This window comes from Hippoglossus stenolepis, chromosome 23, assembly GCF_022539355.2.
Source record: "Hippoglossus stenolepis isolate QCI-W04-F060 chromosome 23, HSTE1.2, whole genome shotgun sequence".
Lineage (NCBI taxonomy): Eukaryota > Metazoa > Chordata > Actinopteri > Pleuronectiformes > Pleuronectidae > Hippoglossus > Hippoglossus stenolepis.
The window spans coordinates 7,110,251-7,136,016 of record NC_061505.1 but is presented as its reverse complement, the minus strand read 5'-3'; the positions used below and the strand labels follow the sequence as shown (position 1 = coordinate 7,136,016).

The following is a 25,766-nucleotide window of genomic DNA, read 5'->3' as shown; positions in this document are numbered from 1 at the left end:
AGAAAAGTGCCCAGCTAGTTATTTACACCTCTGAAAAACACAGCACGTTGCACCTTATTGCTAAATTCCATGGCATTAACATTAGTCTATGTTACTCTGACTCTGTGTCAGACAATATAGCACAACCCAAATGTGCAAAAATAGACCCCCCTGGCTCAATGACAACTTCATTTTCTCATTCAATTTATCACAGTTTGGCTTTAAGCTGCAGCCGCGGTGATGCACACGATGCAGCAGGGGCCAGTCTCCTTAAATTATCTGGGTTACTGTATGTGTTCTCTTCATGTCGGCCGATCCACTGCACCTGTTTTACTGCAGCCAGGCTGTAAAACCCTGTTTGTCTGCCCAACATTACTATTCAGAAAGCGGATTTCCAGACGCTTTTCTGTTTCCAGTCCAACAAAATACACAGAAGTGAAGATAATTTAAAAAATTGAAATAGATTAACGTTGGCAGTGGAGAGTAAATCACTTTTTCCCACCAGTTTTTGTGGAAATACATTTCAGACCACATGGAGACAGGGGGCTTTCAAATGTGGATTTCCTTTGAATGACTAATGATGGAACATATTGAACATGTGCTACTTTTAAAGACTTAAAACGTCGAGAATCTTATTTACAGATATCTGGGTTATGACTCATTCTTTGTCCCCCCCCCCTCCTCTAATGCCATCTAATGCACCTTCCATCACAGAAAGACCTGTGACAGCAGCATATCTCGCCGGCTAAAACCCATTATCCCTGCATTTACCTTCGATTGTGAGATAGTGGGCCTGGGAGAACTCAGCCTCTACCTGCGAACCTTAAGGAGTCAATTTAATTTAATTTCCTCTCTGAATCACTAAGGTGTGATGCGTATGGAAGTGTGATTTAATTACATCCAGGACCCACAAAAAAAAGCATTCAAGTGCAGTTTGAGCTCCTTGAAACCTTCAGTTTCCTGAATAAAGTGCAGATAAATAATATAAAAACAATATAATATCATTCCAACGTCCAAACTTACAGCTTTGGAAGAACATGTAAAGTACTGTTTTGACAAAATTGGTCTGTGAATATTGTTTTACAGTTTTTTCCCCCATAATCTAATCCTCATTAGGAATAATTAGCATTAAAAAAGCTGATTAGCGTCCTTTTCTTCTTCTGATAATGGCTTGAGCTGATATAAGCTCCTCTTATTTCTTTAAAATGATGCAGTCGCCACTGATTCTGTTTTAAACTTCACCGCGGCGCTAATCCTCATGCCTCGAGTGATAAATCCCGAAGATCCACGGCTAATCTCGCTCAACACTGAGTGGAGAGTTACCCCCTCTGATATAGTCACAAGGCAACCTTTCAGAAGCAATTATCATTTAGACAACTCTACTCTGGTGTTTAAACACCCCGCAGATACTGAGGAGGGGGAGAGATCTGGGCCAAAAGGGTGTGTTTGTGCACGTGCAATGTGTGTCTGTGTGTGTTTGTGTGTGTTTGTGTGTTGAGACCCTGGGCCTTCACTGGAGAGAAACTAGATGAACAAAACCACAGGGAGAAAAGAACATCATGGTGGCCCTGTTTGGTATGTCTGTGGTTTCTTCAAGTAAACTGAATATAAATATGCTCATTTGCCTTCAGTGTTTTCTCTGTGTGTTTGTGACATTAGAAAGCAGCCTGCTGCATATGTACGACACTTGTTTACGTACTTTGACTGCGTGCGGAGGAATTTTATTATCACAACTGTGATGATAAAGACAAAAAAAAGATGAGTACACTTAGGTACAAGGTTTTAACTTCAGTAATTACCTCCACCCAGGATGTTCTGTTTTCACCCCTGTCTCTGTGTAAGCAGGATTACATAAAAACTACAGAACAGATTTCCATGAAACTTGGAATGATGGAACATGGGCCAAGAACGATCCCTTCATATTTCTTATGACATTAAGAGACATTTTTGGACAATATACAATTATTGTTGATGTTTCTGGTGCATATACAGAGCAACATTGGGTATGCACAAAGTAAACTGCGACGTTATCGTTTCCCAAATGCACCGTTTTACATGTACACACACAGATACCAGACTTTTTAAACATCTGTACTTTGCAAGTGTTTGTAAAAAACGCTGTTTGCATGTGGACGAGACCAAACACGGAGGAAAAGCTTTGTTTCCAAAATATCTGCATTAGTGTGGACAGGACTTTAAGTTTCAAGTGACAAAAAAAATTATCAATACTTGGGTTTAAATCAGATTGGAAAACAAAAACGGTATATAAATCTAACAACCAATTAAAACCTTAAAAAATATTATGCTTTTTTTACATTTCTAATGATTTTTCAATGAGTAATGCATGGATTTATTATTTGTTAGAGGGTGACTCTGGGCAGATGTATAAGCTTTTACTGAATACCATTAGTATTGACCATTAAGTGCTACTTTGAAACAACTCGAAAGCAAATGGAGAAAAAAACCATAAATAAAAGACATTTTATTATTTCCAATGTGACTTATCAAAAAAAAGACCATGAGGTGCCAAGACTCAAATACTTTTTCTGGCACCAGTATAGAACTATTTCAAATGATACCCAGCAGCCCTACAGGCAGCTCCCATCACTTTGTGTTATTACCAAGCATCAGCATCAAGCAAGGTCACACTGACTGTCACAGATGGGAGGTGCCAACTCAGCATCAGATTCCATGTAAATACATCTCTAACCACCGGCTCCTCATTCTGAATCCTCACCTCGTGCATTACTAATGACAAACAGTACCTGTGTTAAGACGCTGTAACGTCTCTACTTATTACTGTCACCTCCCCACTGTAGCATCCACTCATTAGCTGCCTCTGCAATGAATTATACCTCATGGCTATGCTTTCCGCTGCTTTAACAAGGGGTCTGGAGCAGCAAGTTAGTCCCCTCACTATGCCGTTAATGCGCTAATCATTTACAGCATGAGACGCGGCGCTGCACTGGCAGGTAGACAGAGCAATTTGGGAGCCGCTGGTTAATTTGGATTCGGCGCTTCACGAGGAAAAAAGAAAGAGAGGCCGCCATTCTCATAGCCAGGCAGCGCCAAGCATCGGTGACCTCTGCCACTCGCGTAAGGTCACCAATCAGCGAGCGGCGTTCTGAGATGAGCCCGGCGACCGTCATTACCGTGCCAGTCACTGATGCTTCTACCACCCATTGTGCCCGGCACCTTCATAAATAATTCATACGCATTGGAACATGTGAAGGGCACACGCTCAGTCGGGGCTTTGCTTTCACAAAAAAAAAAAAAACTGCATTTATACCGTGTTTTTCTTTGCTTGCGAATAATGGAGTGCAGAGCCGTATTTTAATATATTATTACTTTATACATACTAATGAATGCAGGGATATAAATACACCTTCAACAGGTCAAATGTTGAAACTGCAGGCAGCATGCTAGATGTTTCTGTTTAATATTTGATTTATATTTATATATTTTTTTGTTACATTCATGTGTTTTGCATCAACTATAAAATTAGTGAGTAACATCCATGGCACATTTGGTGTTGCTTTCGCTGCACAAACACCGAGGCCACTTCTCTCTGCGGTTACACAACAAACACACGGTGCATATTTCATCAACAGCTCCTGACAGATATGAATCAGGGGCTGATGTCAAACCCGAATCAGTATTCTGTTAACAGCTCACTTGTGCCTCATTAACGACCGGGCGAGATGTTGCCATGGCGACCCGGCGGAAAGGCCATCGGGGGTTCACAGTGTCAACCCCTCCCACCCTCCTCTGCCTACTATTTTAACCCTCTCCTCAGACACACGAGAGTCATTACCCCTTCACCTTGATTGTCTGATGAAGGGTGGGCACATCGAGTCGCACAAATACACACACACAGGCGTAACGTGGTCTACATTAGTGTGTGTGTTGTATGAGTTTCTGTGTCTGCACTCGTACAACCCGGCCTGCTCCTCTTGAGTGCTGGGCATTAAGCGGCTGCAATGTTCCCAGGTAGAGAGGGGCCCTCTCTTTGCTAATGGCACTCCAGCGAATGACCTTGACAGCTTGAAAATGAGCGCATTAAGTAGAACACTTAAATGTATAATTATGCACTTGTTCCAGTGGAACCGTCGCTACTTTGTAGGTTAAATCATTACGGCTTAGATAAGATGAGAAAAATAATTAATTATAAAATGCATCAGCACTGAAAAAAAAAAAGGAGCCTATCAAAACAATTAAGGGATGGGATGAGCTTTGATATGAACACATGAAAGGGAGCATCACTCTACTCATTAAGTGACCACATTCATAAAAGCAACGCGGTGGAGAGTGAAGCAACAAATAGCCAGTTGTCACTTGGCTGTGATGTGATTGTGCTTGTTTTCAATGTGACAGTTTGATGAACATTTTAATCTAGATTATGTAAAAAGGACAGTAGCACTTTGTTTAACTTTTATTGGCTGTTTTTACAATGAAAACTTGCACAAATATTCAAATCTAAGATATGTGTCTATAGATTAGAAAAAGATCGCACTGTCGTAAATATATTCCAGCTATAATACAGAATAGCGTTTACAGCATAAACCTTAAAATGTGACTTCTAGGGAATTAAATGTTTTTGCAAAGGCATAATAACCAGATAATGTCCATTTGCGTTCATTGAGGGGAACCAACTAGATTTTACACATTTGTCCTTTATACAGATTTATAGCGTATGGACATAAACTGGATTCCGCTCCATAAGTAAGAAAATTCATAGTTTTGTTTTCATTAGTGTATAATCTCCAGAAAGGAAACTTTGAGTTTTTGTAAATCTAGAATGAGCCATTCATATACACGTCAGGAGGATTATCGAAGAAACCAAATTTTGGCGCATCAAGTTCAAGTTATGCTGTGCAGGTTAATTTAGAAGGAAATAAAGATGTAAAATGCAATATTAAGATAATGCCCACTATGATGTTTCAGGTAGTAAAAATACCCAATGGTTCTGTCATTCTGGGAATGTAATGACTTAAGGTTATTTCAGCCTGATAGCATTACATTGCATGCAGTTAATACTCATTGCCGTGGTTCTCCATCTCCCTTTCAGGTTATGTTGCTCCTACGTTCATGTCCTCGCTCTTCATCTAACATCGTTTGCTGACTCATCAACTAACCCTCATCTTCAAATATCAAAATTACCAAAATGCCCCTTTCTGTATTTTCCGCCCCCGAGTCAGACCATTTCGGTCGAGAGGTGTGGAACTGTCTCATTTCCTGATTCGATCCCGGGTAGCTTTTCAGTTTCTTTGTGCTCATTTGTAACCCGCTTGTGCTCGAGCGCTTTCACAGTAATAATCTTACAGCTCCCTCGCGATTGCTGTGCAATAAAATGGCCACCAATCGAGATAATTAGCCGCAGTAATTTTCTCCTGTTTATACATGCCCGAGAACGACGAGTGAGCAGTAATTAATCTTAGACGGAGAAGGGACATGATTTCCATCACAATTTCATTCCTTTTTAGATCATAAAAAAAGAAAGACGTTGGGCTTTTTTAGGCGGCCTCATGCCAAATTGACTCTTATTGATCAAATGAGCATCTTTCCATTTTACTGTGTCCACAGAGTAGAGCCAATAAATTTGCTCAGCTGAGGCCCTTAAAAGGAGCTTATCAGCCTGGAGGCATCCACATCGCTGCACCTCTTTCTCTCAGCACCTGGAGATTTTCTCTCTTACATTCTGGGGGATCTTTTATTTAGAGCGCTACAGGAACTACACGGTGGGAAAAAACAACAAAAAAAACAAACAATATAGGGTCACCAGCCTGGCAGTCGGTGGGAGAAAGTGTTGTTATGCTGAATCTGTACGTGGGTCAAAAGGCAGATCTGTAAAAAGCCTGCGTATGTCTCCAGTAAAACGCTACAAACAGCCAACCTATTTGTATTTTCCACGGTGGCCAGAACATCCCACTCTCTCTGGGGTTGCTCTGTGCTGTCATTTTCAACTGCCTGGCTCCATCGCAGTGGGCACACGCAGTCATTCACTGTGGTTTCAATGTTGCTAGGCTACCTCGCTGCTCCACTGTTTGCTGTTTGAAAATCTACTGTTCAATAAAGCAGTTCTAGCGAGACCTGTGGGTTTGAATACTGAGCGATATGAACCTGCAAGAGTGACTGACAACACTAATAGCCTTTTTTTTTGGGTCTCTTTTAAGTGTCACAATGCCCCCATTTCTTTTTTTATTCTCCTCGAATAAGTAGAATATCAGCACCACTTGTGCCTACCTCTACAGCCCCTGCATCTCTTTCACTCATAATATCCATACGTCAGAACATTTTGAACCTTCCACAGCTATGTTTTCCTTTGTTTGTACAATATGAGTCATAAGCAGAGTGGAGAAAAATGTTCCCTTTGTAGGTCTTTAACGGTTTGTATATTCAGATCTGTCCAGCAGTGTCTAGGAGATATTATTATTATTCCGGCTTTGTCTATCCTGTTTTCAGCTTTGGATGTATTCCAAGCTTGGACACAGTGTGTTTCCAAGGTTGAAGGGTGAACAAGCAAGCTGCTCGCCGGGCCCCGCACTATTCCAGCACTGCCTTTTCTCCTCTCCGCTTGTGCGCCCTCGATGATGACGAGTGCAGAGCGGTCTGACCTCCGCACAAAGGAAGGCTCGGGCTCCTTGAACTTTGCCGGGCGACACACGCCGACCCCTGCGACCCCGACTGCGTGGCCACCTGATTTCCCTGGAGTCCCAAAACAAAACCTCATTGGATGACCCCTCAACTGATCCCTTCCTCCTCCACGGCTACATTTGAATCACCCCGCCCTCCTTTGTCTGGAAGAAAATGCATCTTAGAAAGAAATATGTCTACAATTCATCTTTTTTAATCTTTTGTTTTGGTGAAACATATCAAGATTTCCCTCTTTATCCAAATAATGTCTGCATGTTCGGTCTTCACAAATGAAGATACTTCTTTCATCAGGATACAGAATGAAGGTTTCCAAGTTCCAACCTCTCTGTCTCTCCTATATCACCACAGCCTGGAGCTATTTCCATGTATTTATCCTGAGCTTACTCTAAAAGCGGCAACATAAATATTGCAAATGCACTTCTGCTCACGGTGAAAGGTTATTATGGCCGAGCGCTGTTGTGAGGGCACACTTTAAAGAGCAGTGTCTTTTTTATAGTTGTAGTCGTTAGCAGGGAATGTTTTGAATACTAAGCTAATTACTGGATGTTGACAATGTTCTTCCTGAGACTTGTGTTTTAAATAGTTACTGATAGTAAGCTGTGCCGTTGAATGTGTTTACAGTCATTTAAAAGAAATGAAAATGAGGTTATATACTGGGTGCTCGCCGCCAACTGGAAGGAGCTGGTGTTTGGTGTTATACATTTGATTTCTTGTTAAAAGTCAGATCCACACTTGGAGAAATGGAGTCTGAGCTTAATCTTTTCTGCAACAGTGGTATAATGACACTGCATTCAATCAGTACTCTATGATTTTACATTATGGTGTGTTTCATTTTAATTTCCTCCAGATCCCACACAGGATTACCAAATTCAATGTTGCGTTAGATTAAGGCCTTTATTTCCTTTGCCTAGACTTCTGACCAATGAGCACTCTCATTTACCACCAAATAAACAACTACCTCAACCAATCAGCTGTAACTTGCATGGTAATAGATCAGTATAAAGAGTAGTGGACATTTTTGGCAGCTGCATATAGACCAAAATGTCTCAATCTCCCCCTGGTGGCTGGCTGCAGTATAGATCATAAATGCCGCCTAGTGAATGAGACTTTGTTCAAACTAAAAAGGATATGTCTAAATTGTTTTTTCTTAAAGTTTGTTGTCATTTTAGGTAGTTCTTATCACACTTTAAAAAAAATCTTCATGCTAACCCCATGGATCTAGCTTCAGAAGAAGAATTTTTCCCAGTTGTCTCTCTTATCCCTTTGAGTTGTTTAAGGCAACGTACAAAGACACTAGACATCTGCTGCCTGAGCTGCTGATGCATTACTTGTAAATTACATTATTGTGTAATTAGGAATGGGGGCGGTCATCAATACGATCACACGCTCAACGCCACAACAAACTGCAGCCTCAGAACTGACCATCGGGTCGAAATCGAAACCTGTGACACCCGGCGCTGCACATCCTTCAATACGTCATTATTTACTATCACTGATAGCAGCTCACACTTCAGTGGTGATATTTGTCGAGCAACACGTCAATAACACGGAGGCTGGTGGGAAATGAATGTGGCACACTGGTGACAAAGGGTGATCAATGTTCTGTTTGTATGTACAGTATGCTGTGTGTGTGTGTGTGTGTGTGTGTGTGTGTGTGTGTGTGTGTGTGTGTGTGTGTGTGTGTGTTGTTTCCTCCTCCATCAGGGCGTAAAGTCAATAGTTTCCTTCTTTTTAAGCTCGTATAAGCACTAGCTGGTACAGCAGCACCCACCCTGTACTGCGGCTGCACATTACGGATTTATGCATGTGTGTATTTGTTTGTCTTTTCAGATTGTCTGCATTTTTAAAAAGCTCGTGTTTGCTGTCCTGTCATTGTACCCAGCGTGTCTGGCGCGGGTGGGGGTGTGGACATTATGAAGATGGACGACGCTGTCAGAGCGGGATGGTGTTTGTCGCAATGCAAGCATTTTCTCCTACTCTGTTATCATTATCGTTGCTGATGTTATTGTTACAATGGCCATTTCAGGAAGCGGTTGAGCTGCTGAGACCGAAAGGCAGAAAAAGCGAAATGGAAAACGGAGACATTGGAATTCAAGGGGTGAATATGAGTTGTATAATATCTACATTTACAGATAATTGGGAGCATACAGCATGACTGCTGTGCCTTATGAAATCTTTATGGCTCTGTGTGTGGCCACACTATAAGAGCAAGCGGCTACTAAAGAATGTTCCCAGGCTGATTTATTGTTCCTTAAGAACATTTGTATAGTTAATGGTCTAGTGCCAACTATGCTGCAAAACCAAGCATGAAGGAAGGTTAGGGCTCAGGGAACAATTTCAACTTTTATGAGCCTTGACGCACTTCACAAACTGAGTGGTGGCCATGAGCCATAATCAGAATTCAGCAGCAACACCATCCATTTAACACAGCAGAAACGTAACATAACTAATACAAATTAGAGCAAATGGTACAAGGGAGCATTAGCGATGTCATTGCCCTGATAGTCACAGTTCCAGCTTCGCACTTCCATTGACGGGCCACACATGTTAATGCCGTTTCTCCTTCTCTCCTCCCCCACCCCACCCTTTTTTCTCTCTTTCTCACATGGTTGTCCTTTAGGAAGCCGGAGCAGGTGTGATAAATGCTGCCGTTTAAATCAAAGCACTCCCCCCTCACCCCCTCTGGGGAGAAGGAGGATGCCTCCATGCAGATTGATATCAGGAGGCCCAGCCATATCCTGCGAGGGCTGACTGATGGTCTGTCTGGATAAAAAATGAACTTTATTCCCAGCGTGCGAGCTATGATTCATGTACCTCCCCTACCCCTCCTTCCCCAAAACCATTCCACGTATACTCTCTGGAAACAGTATAGTACATCATATAGTGCCGCACCGCCTGACTACACCCAGAAAATACCAATCAGGTGTTTGTGTTTGCGAGTGATAAAACAAGTAAAGAATCGAACTAGCATTACTCTGACCAAACTATTCTTTCTGAGGGAGGGAAGGAGATGATGCCTGTCTCTTATATTCAGTGACGTCCATCATAAAATGCTGTACATATAAATACACATTTGAAATAATCTTTCCCTCGAGTCTCATTTGGCAGCGATTTTTGTTGCAAACAGAGCAACCGACTCACATTAGTTAGAGACGTGTTTGACCACTGGTTGCGTTTGGTCCCTCTGCCCTTCCATACCATCATGAGTGACAGGCACACAGAAGCTCCGGGGTCACATTACTCACAGCTAGCATTCTGTTCTGCCTCTTTTCCTGCGCTAAAAACATGGTGAAGCATCGCACTTTCCGCTCCAAAAGCGAGTGGGTAGTGTGGGAGGTGGCGATGCAAAAGAGACAACACAGCCCTGCTTTAGATTTCCAATTAATTTGCCATCTGAAAGGAAAAAACTATAAATGCTGGGAGGGACAACGGCAAATGAATCACACTTAACGTCTAACTACAGCCGCCAATAGAAAAGGGAAGCCTAATGGCATCTTAAATGACTCAAAATGTTTTGACACTTGTTGTTGTTGACATTTTCTGTGGTCATCTGGGCTTTTACATTGTCTGTTCGCAAAACAAGTCATTAGCTTATATCCGCCCGCCACAACCGAAGCAGCTCCGCAATTGAGTCGTCCTCTTTTGGGTGGAGCTGCGGCGGATGATAAAAGCTTTTTTTTTTTCCTGGAGGGTGTCAATGTCGATGGAATCGCGTTTCCATAATTGCACCCTATAAAAGTGTCGGATGGCTGACGGTTAAGGCTAATGAGAGAGTGGAACAGGACAGGGAGGTGACATCCCGTAATTATCACCTCAAATCAAAAATTCAAAGAAGTGAAAAACAAGGAAAACGAGTGTGATGTATACGTTCTTTTCTTCCGTCTGTTTGACAGAGATGTTACAAAGAGACGGGGGGAGGGGTGAAAGGTGGTGTGGCGTGAGTAGAGACGTAAAGCTCAGCCACTAAATGACAACCCCTGTTTCAAACTCAATCAAGTCTGGGAAAAAAAAGGAATCAAGATGACATGTTTGACCAAGAAAGTTACTGTTTCAATGAAGGTTGTGTTTCCCTTTGAGCAACATCACATACAATCAGTATACTGACACTCCCGGGAAGGGAGGAGTGAGGAAAATATGAACACGTCTTCTGACATCTAAGGGTGCATGTCTATGGGTACTGAATGGCATTTCTCTTATCACACAGGCATTCTGATACACCCCGATGTCCGTCAGTCGACACAGTCAATCCCACGGGGCTGGTAAAAGGCCAGGGCATAATCCGTGAGATGAAATTGAAACCCTTTGGGGCTGAGGAAATATAACCCCAGAAGTATATGAAACTCGCCCCCTGTTTGTCATTGATCAAAAGGTATTAAAACTATAATAGACATCTGTTAGCGATTGATCAAAGGTCATATGAAGCCTAACACAGATTGAATAACAATAAAAAAAAATCAATAGCTCAAATATTGGTTTTAGGGTAACTTCACATGAGCACTGTAACAATGATTAAAGAGCTTTCACGGGAGGGCAGCGGTGGGAATTGTTTCATGGCCATTCACTAAATGAAGAATGTTTTTTGAGTAAATTTATCTGTGGTGTAAATAAGAAATGAAGAAGGTTTTTCTGGCTTTATTAGGTGATGAGAGACCAAGGACGAGACAGTGTTTTTTTGTCCTCCATAAAGCTGCCTTAGGAAAACAGTTTTTCTGGCTTTATATTAAAAGTGAAAATGTTTTTTTTGCAACACAGTATTCAGCTCTTTGCTAAAAATGTCCCTCAGACATTGTACTGTTAACATCCAGTCCTGGTTAATGCTTTCGTATATCTCCACTGTCCCTGACCTGCAGTGACTGGTCATTGTTGGACATTTTATCTGTGCAGGTGATTGAGGTACTTACCCTAATGAGACCTCTGTTCCTGCGGTGTCCTCTTGTGTGACTTGATTGAATGGGCACAGAGTGTAAGTGTACCTGCAGAGGAGAAAAGAAGAAATGCCAACAATGAAAAAAAGATTTTATGGGTTGGGTTGTTTAACTACACTTTTCCTTCTCAGGATTGTTTTCTTGCTCTTTCAACCCAAAAAAACAAAGCTTGACTGCATCACACTGCCCAAAATGATTGTTTTTAGTTTAAGTTTATCAAAGAATAGTTTAATTCGGGTATTTTTCAGCTGGAAAGTACGTAACAAAATTCAACTAGAGAAATGACAAAGATGTTTGACTAATTAAGAAACAGTTTAATTTTCCACTCGGGAACACTGTCTGTTTTCCAATTGTAAAATGTCAAGCTCAGTATATATCTGACTCTTAATTCTTTAATATCATCATTAGGCGGATCTTTATCAAAAATGTTATGCTATGCATTTACATTAAAGCTGTTTTATGCAATAGTTTTAGATTCAACATAGATTAGATGTAATGTGAAATGTGTCACAGAATCAACACTCCCCCTCTTCAGTGTTTTTCAGCTTCTTGTTTTGGTTTTACTGCCTGCAAGTTAATTCTCACTGCTCTTTTGAAGATCACTTTAAGCTGGAAGTATGATTTCTGTCCCAACACCAAACAACATACAGACAAAGCTGGCAGCTAGGTGGTTAGCATAGAGGAAATAGACATATTTCCCTCAGGAGTTGGTGGGGACCCAATCAGAGCTAAAACGAGTTTGAATTGTGAGTGTCGCTCTGTATGTGGATGTATCAAGAACAAATATTGGAACAACTTCACAATCTGTGTATTTTTTTGCTCCTCAAAACTGCCAAAAAATCTAAAATACAGGTTTACAAAAATGTTTTTGTAATTGCTTTTATTGAACTCTAAAATATCAATATCTGAGTTATAGGGTCCACTGTCTGTTGTGCTCCCTGAAAAACAAAACTTGCATTGCAGACAAGCAGAGTATAGAGGACACATAAGTACCAGAGCAGTGTTTTACCGAACAGTGAGACTTCAGCCTCAGTAGCTACTCATCGGGACAGAAGATCGACAAAGATCTACCAGTTACCACCACTGCCACCCACAGCTCCTCAACCACGGCAAAGAGTTGCACAGAGGAGTTAGCAATTAGCAGAGACCATCACTAATGTACTTGCTGGGGATATAGCGGTGGAGCGTAGAGGCAGGATCACTAGCTCCGGTAACAAACTGATCAAAGGCCTTTGTGGTGAAAGCGACAGGTGGAAAAGGCAGCCGGGCTTTTTCCTTGACATTCGCACCATTACACTGACGGCTATAAAAGAGCTGAGGATGCCCAGACAACCACAACGAGGGCGAGAAAGAGAACGGGACGAGAAAGTGCAGGGTGGAGCGAAAGAAATGGCTGTAGTGTGAATCGATGTGGTTTGGGAGGAATTTGGGGGATCAAAAGCAGAGAAAAGCAAGATGAAAGCAAATGATGAAGAAAATCTGAGAACGGGTTAGATAGTGGGAGAGAATTAAGCGACTGGCTGACTGACTTCGTTTGCTCATGCCCTTGTTTGCGGATCGTATTAAAATGCCTCTCATCTCAAAGACTTTCATTTAGGCATTTATCCGTCTGCATGTTTTCAACGAGGATGCCCCTTCCCCCATTTGCCAGATATGAGGGGGGGGGGGAAATAACAGAAGCATCTCTTTTGACTGCAGAGTAAGCAGTAGAGGAGCAGCAGTTGAATTTAATGTGTCTCACCATGACTAAGCCTACAGGCCTTCTTCTCAGCAGACAGTTTGACTTGTCATCGTAGGAAAAGCACTGGTATTCCTGATAACATTAGAGAGGCCTCCGTTCTATTCAAGGGTCAAAATAAGACATGACAGTTTGACAGAGACTGCGTTTACATGGACAGCCATATTCCGACTGTTGACATTATTGTGGATAAGACATTTTGATTATGATGTTTAAACAAGTGGCTAATAGAAAGGTCCATTCATATTTGCATTGTGCAGAGAATAGTCTGATGACTCAACATTATGCCCAACTACATTTTTAACCCTATGTCGAGCAGTTGTCTTTTTGCTGTATGTCGAAACTTCAGACATACGCATGTCCTCATCAGAAAATGGTGTTTACACGGCAGTGTCTTACTCAGACTATAGTCTTAATCGGGTTAATATCGAAAATATTGGTGTATAAACATGAACAGAACCCTGAAAATAAAGCAGCTAAATGGAATTCAGCCATTATTCATTTTATTATTCAAAACTGCTTTACTAATGTGATATGTCTGCTATGAGAATCCTTTGCCCCCTACAGGGAATAAGACTCAGTGCAGCAAGGTTCCTACAGGGCTGCTATATTTCTGTCAATTGGGTTAGCCCGGCACTTAATCAAGACTCAAATACCTCACCAACTATTAAATGGATCGCCTTGAATTTTTGATGCAGGCCCTCATGCTCCCCTCAGGATGATTTGTAAATACGTTAGAGATCCCATGACCTTTCATCCATCTCCATCAACAAACCAACACTGTGCCTAAGTACAGCCTGACAGGGCCGCTAGCTTGGCTGTGGAGTCTATTTCGCCTCTGAAGAAGAAGCGCTAAGAGTTAGTTAAAGGTTTATTCACAGCTGGCCTTGACACCCTCGTTCAGCTACAGAGTTATATGACAAGTTAGCAGGACACCCACACACGAAGGACCTGAAAGAACCTACCACTGCTGCATGGTGTTTGAAATAGAATCTGAAACTCTGGTGTTTTTAGTTCCTAAATTTTAACATGTACAACAATGTCTGAACATTAAAAGCACAATCGACAACACAATGTGATATTAGCCAAACAGCCTCCCATTCTAAACAAATGACCGATACATTTGAATTCCCTTTGGACACTTCCGTTATTGTTTGTTATATAAGACACTCGATTCATTAAGCTTGAAGGTGCCGCAGCAACAACAATCATCCTCATCTGAGCCCAGAAACAGATGGAACCTGAAAGACGGAGGTATACTGAGCAGAGGAGGGGGGGGGGGAGGAAAAGGGGTAACACAGTGAAAAAGCAATCAACTGGGTCCCATAAGGGAGTACCCCTGTATGTCTGCACCGTTCTCCCCCTCTCTATCACCCTCTTACCCTTAAGGCATAACCATCCATCCCTGCCCACTTTTGCTGACACTCCAGCCCTCACACACACACACACACACACAAACAAAGCTGGGCTATTTGTGTGCAGGGGCACTGTGATCTGACCTTGGGTGCTCGCCTCAGTGTGGCAGCTTGCGAGGAAACAAAAGCAGGCAAGGCCAAACCGAAAATGTCGCTAGGGGTTAAAAAAAAAAAAGTTAGGAGTGACTGGAAATGCAGAGTTGCAGGTTGATTAGCTTTTACTTTCTCTGATACAGACCCGTACAATTCTGCCGCCTTGGTTACATAATTAGGACACGGCAGCAAGAGCAAACACGTACATTTACACGAATTATCCTCCTCGGCTATCCTTAGCAGATGAGCACGGTGTGACAAGAAGGGGGTAATATCCACTGAAGGACAAGGACAAAGATTTGGAGGAGAAAGGACTGACAGGGGTGTAAATATAAAGGTAAGAAAACAAAGACAAAGTCAGAAGAAAGGCGATGACAGAAAGAATAGAAGTGCGCAAATGAGTGGGAGTGAATAAGATTGCACTGATAGTGACGCTGTGCGCATGAATCACCCACTGAACAAGCCGCAAATATGACGGAGGACGGCAGATACAACGGATAAGAAAGAAAATAACAAGATAAAACCTGCTGGGTCACTGATTAAGCCTTTGAGAATAACTAGAAAACTGTGGTGAGCAGAAATTCAAAAATCGAGGACAATGATTTTTCCCATTTTGTCTCGTGAACTCCACACTGCATCTCTTCCCCTCCCCCACACTTGATCAGTCACCATCTGACAATGCAGCTCTGACACCAGCCATAATAAGTTGGTAGCACTGTGTCAATCTTCGGCAGGTGTTCTGGAGCCAGAAGGTACACAGTTAGAGAATAAATATCTTAGATGCAACCAGGCCCCTCAGGCAGTGTTTCTTGCTTCACGGGATCGGACTGCAGGCTTAGTTCACTGCTGATGTATCTGGAGCAAAACTAATATCAAATCGGAATTTAAGTTGAGTGGATTTAATTTAATACACAAAAACACAAATTTAGCACTTGTGGGAGGCCAGATTAAAGACCAAGTACTGAAGGTAGAGCCCAAGAAGATGAGGGTGTACCCTTGATAACATGGGTTCCCTGAAGACAATGCAGTGCTGAGACAGGAGGCTGGGAAATTATCACTTCTGGTTGGGTCGCCTGGACGAGGGTGTCTAAAGGTCAAAGTTGACCCCCACTATGAAGCTGAAAGTAGATACGAGGACATCTTTAACTTATTATTAACATATTTGTGAACATATATAACAAATTTCTGTGACATCAGAAGTGCATCAGGAGATACTGTATGTCTAATAACACAGCAAAGTTCTCATCATAGTTATTCTTAAACACGAATGAAGCGTTTCTTAGTCAGAACATAACGACCTTTCAATCATGCTGCCTTGTCATATAGCAAGAAGAGGAGGTGTTTACAAATACCTACGGTAAATATAATAAGTGACCATAATAAACACTTACATACATATAATTACAATTGCGATATATTGTTAAATTGTCATGAACTGTTCATATAGTCTCTCACAGATGCTTCGTGACGGAGTGACAAATAAATTGAGAAAAAGCTTAAAATCAAAACACATTTAAGTTTAAACCTCCTGCTTATAAACACTAAAGAGTTATAAATTAAGGTGTTTTCATGGCTTTGCGGACCTTAAAATTATAATTATGGATAACGGGATAACGTATTTTTAGTGACATATTTACGTTCGGTGATTGCAATAATTACAGATCAGGACGATCACCAACCATGTGAAAATAAGACCCACATTGTTGTAGAGCAGAGCTAACCTTTAACGATTCGTTGTTAATTACGGCTCCGACACAATCGCCAGACTAGTGTTAACGCAGGATAAGCATATTTATTCGTAAGTCCACTGAGATCGAGTCAAGAGAGGGAGACGGAGAGAGAGAGAGGGAGCAATTAAGCCCTTCTCCCACTAGACTGTTATGTGACGGCGTGGGTGGAGTTCACTGAGGGTGACACTGCAAACTCCAGCAACGTCAACACTAGCTAATTGGTTTACATGTAATACTGGGTACACTCGGCTGGCATGTCAGAGGTCAAAGGTGCCTCGGAAATATACAGTGACGCGGTTAACTGTTTAGCAGCACTTTAATAATAACTTTCACAACTTTATAGAAAAGCAGCACTTTATGTTGACGGCGTAGCGGCGCAACCTCGGGTCAAACATCTAGCAGAAGAAATTCAACAAGATAGTCAACAATGCATAACAGGTTTTATATTCGTCTCCATGTTGGTCACAATATTTCAAGATTTAAATTATTTTGCTGTCTTTAAATAAGAAAGGAAAATCCTTACCTACATTTTTAACGAATTTAATCAACAAGTGAAGCAAGATAATATTGTATTTAGGTTGGAAAATACACAGGGCAGACAAGGTCTGGCTGAAATACACCATGGAAACAAAGTGTCACAAAAACAAGAAAACAAAACTTCCCGTTCGTTTGAGCCGAGTAATTGTGTGAGATAAAAATAATAGAAAATGTAATTGCTTTAGTACCTTTCTCATGCAACGCGCAAGGTGTTTACAACCAAACGCTCATAACAGTCACATTTACAGAGAAACAAAGGATGTTTTACTAGAGGCAGAAAAATGTACAAATATGATCCTAATTAAATGGACTTTAAATTTAATTCAACTGTTGATCATTTGGGGAGGAAAATGTGACTCTTTTGTTTTTGCCTTACTGGCAACCAACTAGAAAAAGGTAGCGCAGGTGAATTGTCATTACGATGATATTGTCAACTATTAGCTAGACAGTGATATCAAGTATAAATCTCCTTTAAAATTCAGGGCTTAGTGTAGATTAGTATAAAGTCCACAGAAAGTCAGGAGAAGACAGGGGCTGGACAGAACAACAGTGCGTCATTGTCAGTGACTGGTAAACATTTTGAAGATTACCATAGGAGCGAGTCTTTCAATGTTTTCCTCCACGCTGCAAATTAGATATGTCTACTGTCAGTTCAAAGCAGTAATTTTAATGCTTCAGTGGGGAGGGATCGGAGAAAAGTGAAGATGTTCAGGCGGCAAGATGCAGCACAACAACACAAACCAGTATGTTTTAGTGCAGTTGGTGTAGTAAACAGCTGAATCACACATTGAGATTGTGATTCGTTGGGGAAGGCGCAGGTTGTGTGTATGTGTGTGTTTGTAAAAGTCACAGCATGCCACTGGTATATTTATTCACTGTGAACATCCAGTAGCCCTAAAGTAACTAGAAGCTTTTTTCTGACTATCAAGAGTTGTTGTGAAAAATAATTTTTAGAATCATTATTGACTGTTAAGACAGAATCACACATCTTGATAGGTGGAGACATCTAATGTGTGTGTGTGTGTTTTTTTATAACATCTGATTTGTTAGTAAAAGCAGCGGGGTTGTCTAGCGCCTCTTTAATCAGCAGATCCAGATTTAAGCTTTACCTCGACACCTTGCTTAAGTGTGGTTTACAGCTGCGACTGCACCCTGCAGACGGGTTAGAGCAGGTCGTCATACAGCTGTATCTCTTCTGTGTATCTCAATAAAGCTGCTTGTTATAGCCAATAGCTCCGGAAATTTTATAGAGCGCCTGTATGCGAGAATAGAAACATCCACATCAATATCCGAGTGAGACCATGTGAGAATACAGCAAGAATATATCCGAAAAATTCACAGTGAGCAAGTGGGCGTGTTGATGACTTGACAAACAAGCAAAATATGTGATTTCTGCAAACCGGAGATTTGCCTGTTACTGTGAATGCGTCTGACCCTGACAATCTCCTGCTGTGTTCTTCATTCACTATATGGACAAAGGTATTGGGACACCTACACATCAACGTACAGACGAGGTGTGTCCCAATACTTTTGTCCATATAGTGTATGTGAGAGGCAAACTCCAGTAAAAATGTCCTGACACAACTTTGTGGCTTTTTCTCATGCATTCAGAACCACCAAACAGAAAACAAACACCTATACTCTGGATTATAGCCCTCGCAGTGAAACCTGCCCTGCACAGTGTGTACCCTCTTTTAACACGGTGGATAAGAATGAAAGTGGCACCTGGAAAAGGGGACATTCCCTGGACTAAACTTGGATAAGTGCTGATGATGTGACTTTTCAAACTTACAAAAATGCAGAGCTGGTAATGTTACAACACAGTATTTCATTGTGCTTGGTGCTGTTTCTCTTCCTACTGCCTCCACCAGTTTATTGTTAAGCTGCAACAATATTTTCTTCTTTTACAGTGAATCAATATAAATGCAGAAAATTAGAGGAGCATCTATGCGTGCTAAGAATAAATGTGCGTTTAGAGGAGTGCATCAATATGAGAGAAACTATAGGAGATGAAGGTGGGTGCCTGGTACTTTTATTTATGTCTTTATGGTGAAAAAGTTCTGCAGCGTCGGGATCTTTCCTCCGACAGTAAAAGTATTAAAGTTCAGCCGTGATTAAACCTTAACTTTTTAGTGCTCGTAAAATCTGAATAGTCAGCTCATCAGGCCACTAGTGCAATTATGGAATCAGATTCCAGTGTTATAACTAATATTAAGTGGGCTATTTAAATTTCCATCACGATCCCTGTGAGGTTGGGTCACTGCAATTCCAGCCCAAAGATCCAGTATCAGTTCATACTCACAGAGGCAGTTTCAGAATAGAAATTCTCAGTTTACCCTCATTTTCCACATGGCAACCCACAAATCTGATCCGAGTGCTGCACAGTGTTTTTACTACGAGTCTGATTCAAGTTTACTTTCTTGACAGCTCATCTTATTTCTGCCCTTGAAATTCTTAATGCAAAGCTAAGAGTCTATGCACAGGGTTGATACAAATATATAGATATTTGTTTTTTATTTCTTATCTCATCATTCTTCGCTTCTGTGAAACAACAGAAAGAGAGATGGTGCTCGTGGAGCAGAGACTTCTTTCCCACGTAAAGTACCCAGGGATAGAAAAAACAACAACAACAACAACAACAACACAGACAGAAAGAGCTTCTCTCCCTCAATAGATGCCTCCATTTATATGCAAAAGATGGGAAACAAAACAAGGCAAACTTGAAGCCAATTTAGCTTTTAGAGCCATCACTAAGGGCCATGAGCCTCTGGCAGATCATTGAAAGCTACATTCTCCCTGCCATCTCTCAAGATATTACATTATTATTGCTGCTATTCTCTCCTCAAAATAGGTGAAGGCTGAGGCATGTGGAAGATTTGATAGGAGCTAAGGCGGCAGCTGCTCGGTATTGGGTCTTTAAAATCTCCTGAAAATGCACTGAAGTGAATTGTGGAATCATTTAAAGTATTTTATATTTGTTACATAGGGTTAGACTAATCTCCCATATCTAAAGAGATTAACAATACAGTGAAATTAGATCATATTGTCATGTTAATACCTACTACGACATTAGTTTTCTGAGTCACTGCTACATGACTCTAAAGAAACTTTTCAGACAATCTACACTGTGATGGAACTGACAGAGAAATTATCACCAGACTTACTATTCTAAAGGGACCTTTCCTGTAACGTGATGAACAACAATATATAACAAAATGTAAAGGAGGCAATGTAGGTGTGGAGCAAGCTGGCTGAAAATAATATTTTACACTTTTCCTCCTCAAAGATGGTGAAGAAAACGGCTCCTAACACGAAAAAGTGTTAGGAAATCAACAACATGACTTAAGGTGATAATGAGAGTTGACACATTAAAAGTGAAAAGAGAAAAGCTGAACCAACAATCAGAGGCTCGGAGACTTTTGAGAATCACTGTGAAACCCTCTGCTCACGAGAGACTACAGCTCGGTTTCTAAAAAAGAAAGTCTCTTTGCACAACGAGGGCAAGAGACGCGCTAAAATAACAACAGGACGCAGGTGCAGCTTTCACCGTTCACGTAATTAATAAGACAACTGTCAGGATGCAAAAGAAAGAATGGATTTTTTACTGTTACCAAATTGCACACACTCATAGATATCAGACCCCTAAATATAGAAATTCCTGGAATCGTCCCTTTGTCTGGACTCGCCCCAACATCTTATGTCCCCATTTTGGGCCAAACTTCATGGAAATCAGTTCAGATGTTATTGTGTAACCCTGTTGACAAGCAAACAAATGGGGGTGAAAAGTGACGACATCTGATGAGGAAGGGTGTGCATGTCCATAAACTGTTGGCTATGTGCATACATTAGCATCGCAACTACATATGAGTTATAATCTTGTGGGGATGAGCAACTGATGTTTTGACCTTAGAAATAGTTTAACAAAATTATAACAATGCAAAGTCCCTTTATTCTGGACTGTTTCATCTATTTCAACAATGACTAGATGCAAAGAACTGTGTTTATACAGGTTTCATCAATTCATACGTGCATCATCCCCTCTGGTCTCAAGGTGGTGAGATAAAACCATTAGAATGTCAATTTGTATTCCTAAGTACGACTTAGTAGCAGGATGTAAATGAACCGTTTGAAAATTACTCCCTTTCAAATGTCAGATGATCAGATGAAGTTCTGGGAAACAGACCCACAGACATACCTCTCTCTCTCAGTGCGAGGAGCTGAGATGTGGTTCCTCTGGCTGTTAAATATCACTCTCATTTAGTGTTTTACTTTTTTTTTAAAAATGAATGGGAGGGAATCATTTTAATAATTTGCTCCAATTTAGACCCTAGCATCGCCACTCCTCGAAATACAAAGTGGGCCAAACACACTTAAAGTCTTGGTCCCATTTCCACAGCTTTGCTAATGTAACCACACACCCTTCAGTACATACAAATAGGAAATGGACAGAGTGCAGAGTAAACTGTATTGTACTGTATTTTATGCAGCATGTATTATTATTATTATAAAAACTGCATGTATCCCTCAGTTGCATTCAGCTGTTGATAATTTGTGCATTTAGTAAGAGACAGACGATATACTTGTCTTCTGTCAGCATATCCAACATTGCAGGACAATTTATGTTGACATTCAAACCTTTTTTGTTTGTTTTTCAATGCATCATAAAATATTCTCCTGATATATCTAATGTAAAATTACACTCATCATTTTCAAGGGCTGCAGCGCTTCAAATTCAGAGAAAGAGCAGTTGCGTTCTGCAGGTATAGATATTGCTGTCAGTCTTTTGCACACTGACGGCTTGCTATCCGCAGCAGCAACACACATGGCGACAGCAGGATATTTACAAGTCTGAGAGCTCATTGGATATTTGGTATTTGCTTATGTAAACTGACAGGAAGACAAGTCCTTACAGTTTACTGCACACAAACAGAAAAGCCTAGATAAAAAAAAACTTTTGTTGTCACTGTTGTAGGTACCTGTCAGCTGGGCCCAGCCGACCCAGGCAGATATAACACATGCAGACTCCACTGTTGGTTCATGGTTTCTTCCATGCAGAGGAAATTGAGATTGAAGCTCATGTTTTGGTGGCTTGGTTCGGTGTTTTGGAAAGTGATGTACTTTTCCACTAAAGCACAATGACTGCGCAACAGCGTGCAATTGAAATTTTATCTTAAGCTGCCATAATACTCACCAAAGTAGGACACCAACGACAAAAATAAAGATGATGAACTTGGCTCTAATTCACCTCATTGTGACTAAGACACAGGAAGTCCCGGTGCGCTGTGACAAGCTGCTCTAAACAAGATATGAAAAGTTGTGTTTCAGCACAACCAACACACAGATACTCTGCCCATTTCTCTGGCCGTGAAGCTGGCAGGATAACAGAGACTGATGAGAGATGATGATTTTATGACCCCCACCAGGCACACGTGCGCTCACTGCCAGCCCACTGGTCTACCGGGCCAACGGAAAAACTCCTGCTACTTCAGATGGTCACCCCTGCTGATATCTGGGCACGGTCCCCAAGAGTTCAGTTGCTTACAGGAAGCAACCAGCATCTTGACAGCCAATGGCTTTGTTGAATCACAATTAGATGAGGGAGGCAGCGATTCAAAAAAAACATAAGGAGGACCCAATCCTTTCCAGACCAAATGCATAATAGAATAAGCTTTACAAATAAATGCTGCACTAGTTTTTAAACATTTCTGATGAAAAGCAAAACTGGGGTCCGGAGTATAGGTACAGGTAGACAATATCAAAGGCAAAAAGGCCTTTTTGGAGCGTGACCAATAGGGGGAAAAGAAAATTTGGCATGTGGTTTATTGCTTTTTCTGTCTTGTCACAGTCAAGACAAAATTTATATTTTTAATTTTTAAAATGTCTTTCTTTAGAAAGTAAAATTATTATTCACAATTAACAAAAAATGAGCTTTAAAAGGATGTTAAAGGGGACTGTTTATATATGAGTGATTCTACTAGCAAGTATTATCTGTGTACTCAAATGCCTGATATAGCTTCCTTCTCTGTGCCATAGATATTCTTGTCATGTTTATTTTGAGTCCTACCGCCGTAAATATTTGCTCGCAGATCCAAATCCCTCAGTAAAAAATTGTCCCAACAAATGCTTTATTTATACCTGTAAATGTAAAATATCGTGGCCAGCAGCTGTAGGAAATACAGGAATTTGTTATGTCTATTTAAAGATAAATTGATTATGTCAGAGAATATTGAGATGGACGAACATGTTGGTTTTGGTCTTTACATTGAATTTGATGTTAATAACAATATTACAGAATATTGCCAGCTTTGCTTTATGAACAAGATCAGATCTTCCTTGACACGACATAACGCATAATGTTTTAAAGCAGACTCGTGTCATCTCTCTGCCCCCTCTGTTATTGACGAATGACCAAATGTGACCTTTTGAAGTTAATTAACTGCATGAGCAGCTCATTAAGAGCAATGTTAAATTTCATGCTTTAATTTAACAACAGTGTCTGTGCCACATCTATCATAATTTGAAAGCCACTGGCTGTGACAAAGTGCTCATGCTCCGAGGCACGGACCTGCATAAGCAGCTACCAAAGCACCACCACTTATTTTAGTCAATTTACGGTTAACCAGACCTTCTGCCTTTCTGGGCCTTTGATAAACCAGGACAAACAAGGTTTTCATTTCATTTGTGTGCATTTGTACGTTGTTAGCTGTTTGTCTCCTTTGCCTTTTGGCATTACATCAATTTCCAATAGCAAAAGGCCTCTTTATATGTTGAGGGTGGGTATATTAAATTACTGTATTAACATTTCTTCTTTCAATACGATTTTAATTTGCTGGCAGATGCTCTTAATAACCTTATTTCCCAGCGAGAGGTTCACTGAAATGTTTCCTTTTCTGACAAACACTTGCCATCCACGCACAGCAAATGACTTAGTGTTGAGTTTCCAATGGTTCCTGTCACCCCTTATTTGCAACAAGATATTATTTATGGCGCAGCTGTTATGAAATCCACCACGTATAGGGCTCTTCATTTCCATGTTGCTCTCACGGCAGTCAACAGACACATCGAGGACTCCACACCACCCGCCTTGGTTTGTATCCAATTTGAAACAGCTCCCTCTAGGCCATCCTGATGGAGTCTCTTTCTTCCCTAGAAGACCCAGTGCACTGTTAAGGCCATGTGATGTTCCGCAGACAGTTGGAAGTGTCACTTGTGCTGCGTTATCCTTCTCCCCTCTCTGTCAGAGCTGAACCACAGTGGCGGGCATGACTCACTGAAGTGCTGTACTTTCTAATGACACGAGAGCGGAGGCTGAGTCAATCTGACCTGACAGTCTTGCATAAATCACGGCCCTTCGATTTAAGTTGCTTTGAGGAGTGTCAACAAATCCACAGGAGGAATATTAGACTCTGCTGTAGGTAGGGACTCCGCCTCTGAGAACTCATTATAGGGTGTCTTCCTTCATGCTGTGCCAGGCTGTGTTGACTGAATTGCCAAGCTTATTTCTGATTCACTGGCAGGAGCCTGCGTTTTTAAATTCCCGACTTGTGATAAGAGCCCATGCATGCAGCAGCACCGTAAAGACCATTTCAGGGGAAATACATGGATATTTGATGGGAGCATTTTTGAGGTGAGCGTCAGTCTGATGTAATGTAAAAAAGGCACGTCAATAAATAATAGTGCACCGAAAACAACCCTGCACTCTTAGCTTTTATTCATGTTGTTTATAGTCTTTAGAGAGGGCAGTGTGGAGAGAGCTACTACGCCGCGTTAACGTTCTAATCTTCACGTTAATCTTTCCACTTGAAACTGTTCGGCAGCAAAAGGCTGTTTCAAAGTTTGAAATCAAAGTAATTATATTTTTCCTTGGACAAACAAGAGACAGCTTCAAACCCCAGCTCTCAGAAGGGATTCACGCCATCATGAGGCAAGACACATGCAAGGAAACAACTCAACAAAGGGCTGCAGAGAAGAGAATTCTCCTTCGCTAAGGCAAAAGGAGGAAATCTCAGCTGACACCCTTGGATAGGAATGAAACGCATTTTCAAGATTAACAAGTTTGGCCCAAAGTATATAAGACCAAACAGGACTGAATCCAGAGTTCCTGTGCATCTCCTGAAAAGCAATCAGCTACTTCTATTTCCTTGCTCCATTAAGGCCGTCTAATAAACCAAGCTGCTCTACACGTGTCAGTCTCACCAAATGATCCTCAACTGGTTTAATTTGAAATCTTCTCCCTGCCAGGCCCCACACCAGCACCAGTTGAATTCCATTCATTTAAATAATGCACATCTATTAGTTATATTAAAGATAGGCAGCCCAGGAAACTTTTATGGCTCCCGGCGTTTTTTCCAATATTGGCCGACACTCTAGGAGGAAAAAAAAAAGAGAGGGGGCAATTTAATCAAACGTGAGAGATCTCAACAGGGGAGGGCGGATGTACGATGGTTTCAAACGAGGATGAAGAAGCAGGAGAGAGAGGCGTGTGCTTCTGCTCCGTTACTGGAGAGGAACTGTAGCTCTGCTAGTTTGCTACTCGAGGCCATGGGAGGGAGTGCTATAGAAAGCCACTGGTTTATGTGTCTGTCAATGTCAAGTCTTTTCAGGATCACGGTTCAAGGCAAACAGCACGAATAAAGGGGGGAAGGGAGGGGGACTGGTACATAGCTGAGAGGGTGCTGGTAGGTCAAAGGACCTT

The 25,766-nt window shown here is 41.3% G+C and overlaps 1 protein-coding gene across 1 annotated transcript in view; it reads right to left on the bottom strand.

The window, feature by feature from the left end:
* LOC118102563 (glucosidase 2 subunit beta) overlaps positions 1-25,766 on the bottom strand; it is a 111,818-nt gene that overhangs the window by 6,119 nt on the left and 79,933 nt on the right. The window contains exon 13 of the mRNA XM_035148839.2: positions 11,535-11,606. Within this exon, the coding sequence (XP_035004730.1) occupies positions 11,535-11,606 (72 nt within the window). The remainder of the gene's footprint in view (positions 1-11,534; positions 11,607-25,766) is intronic.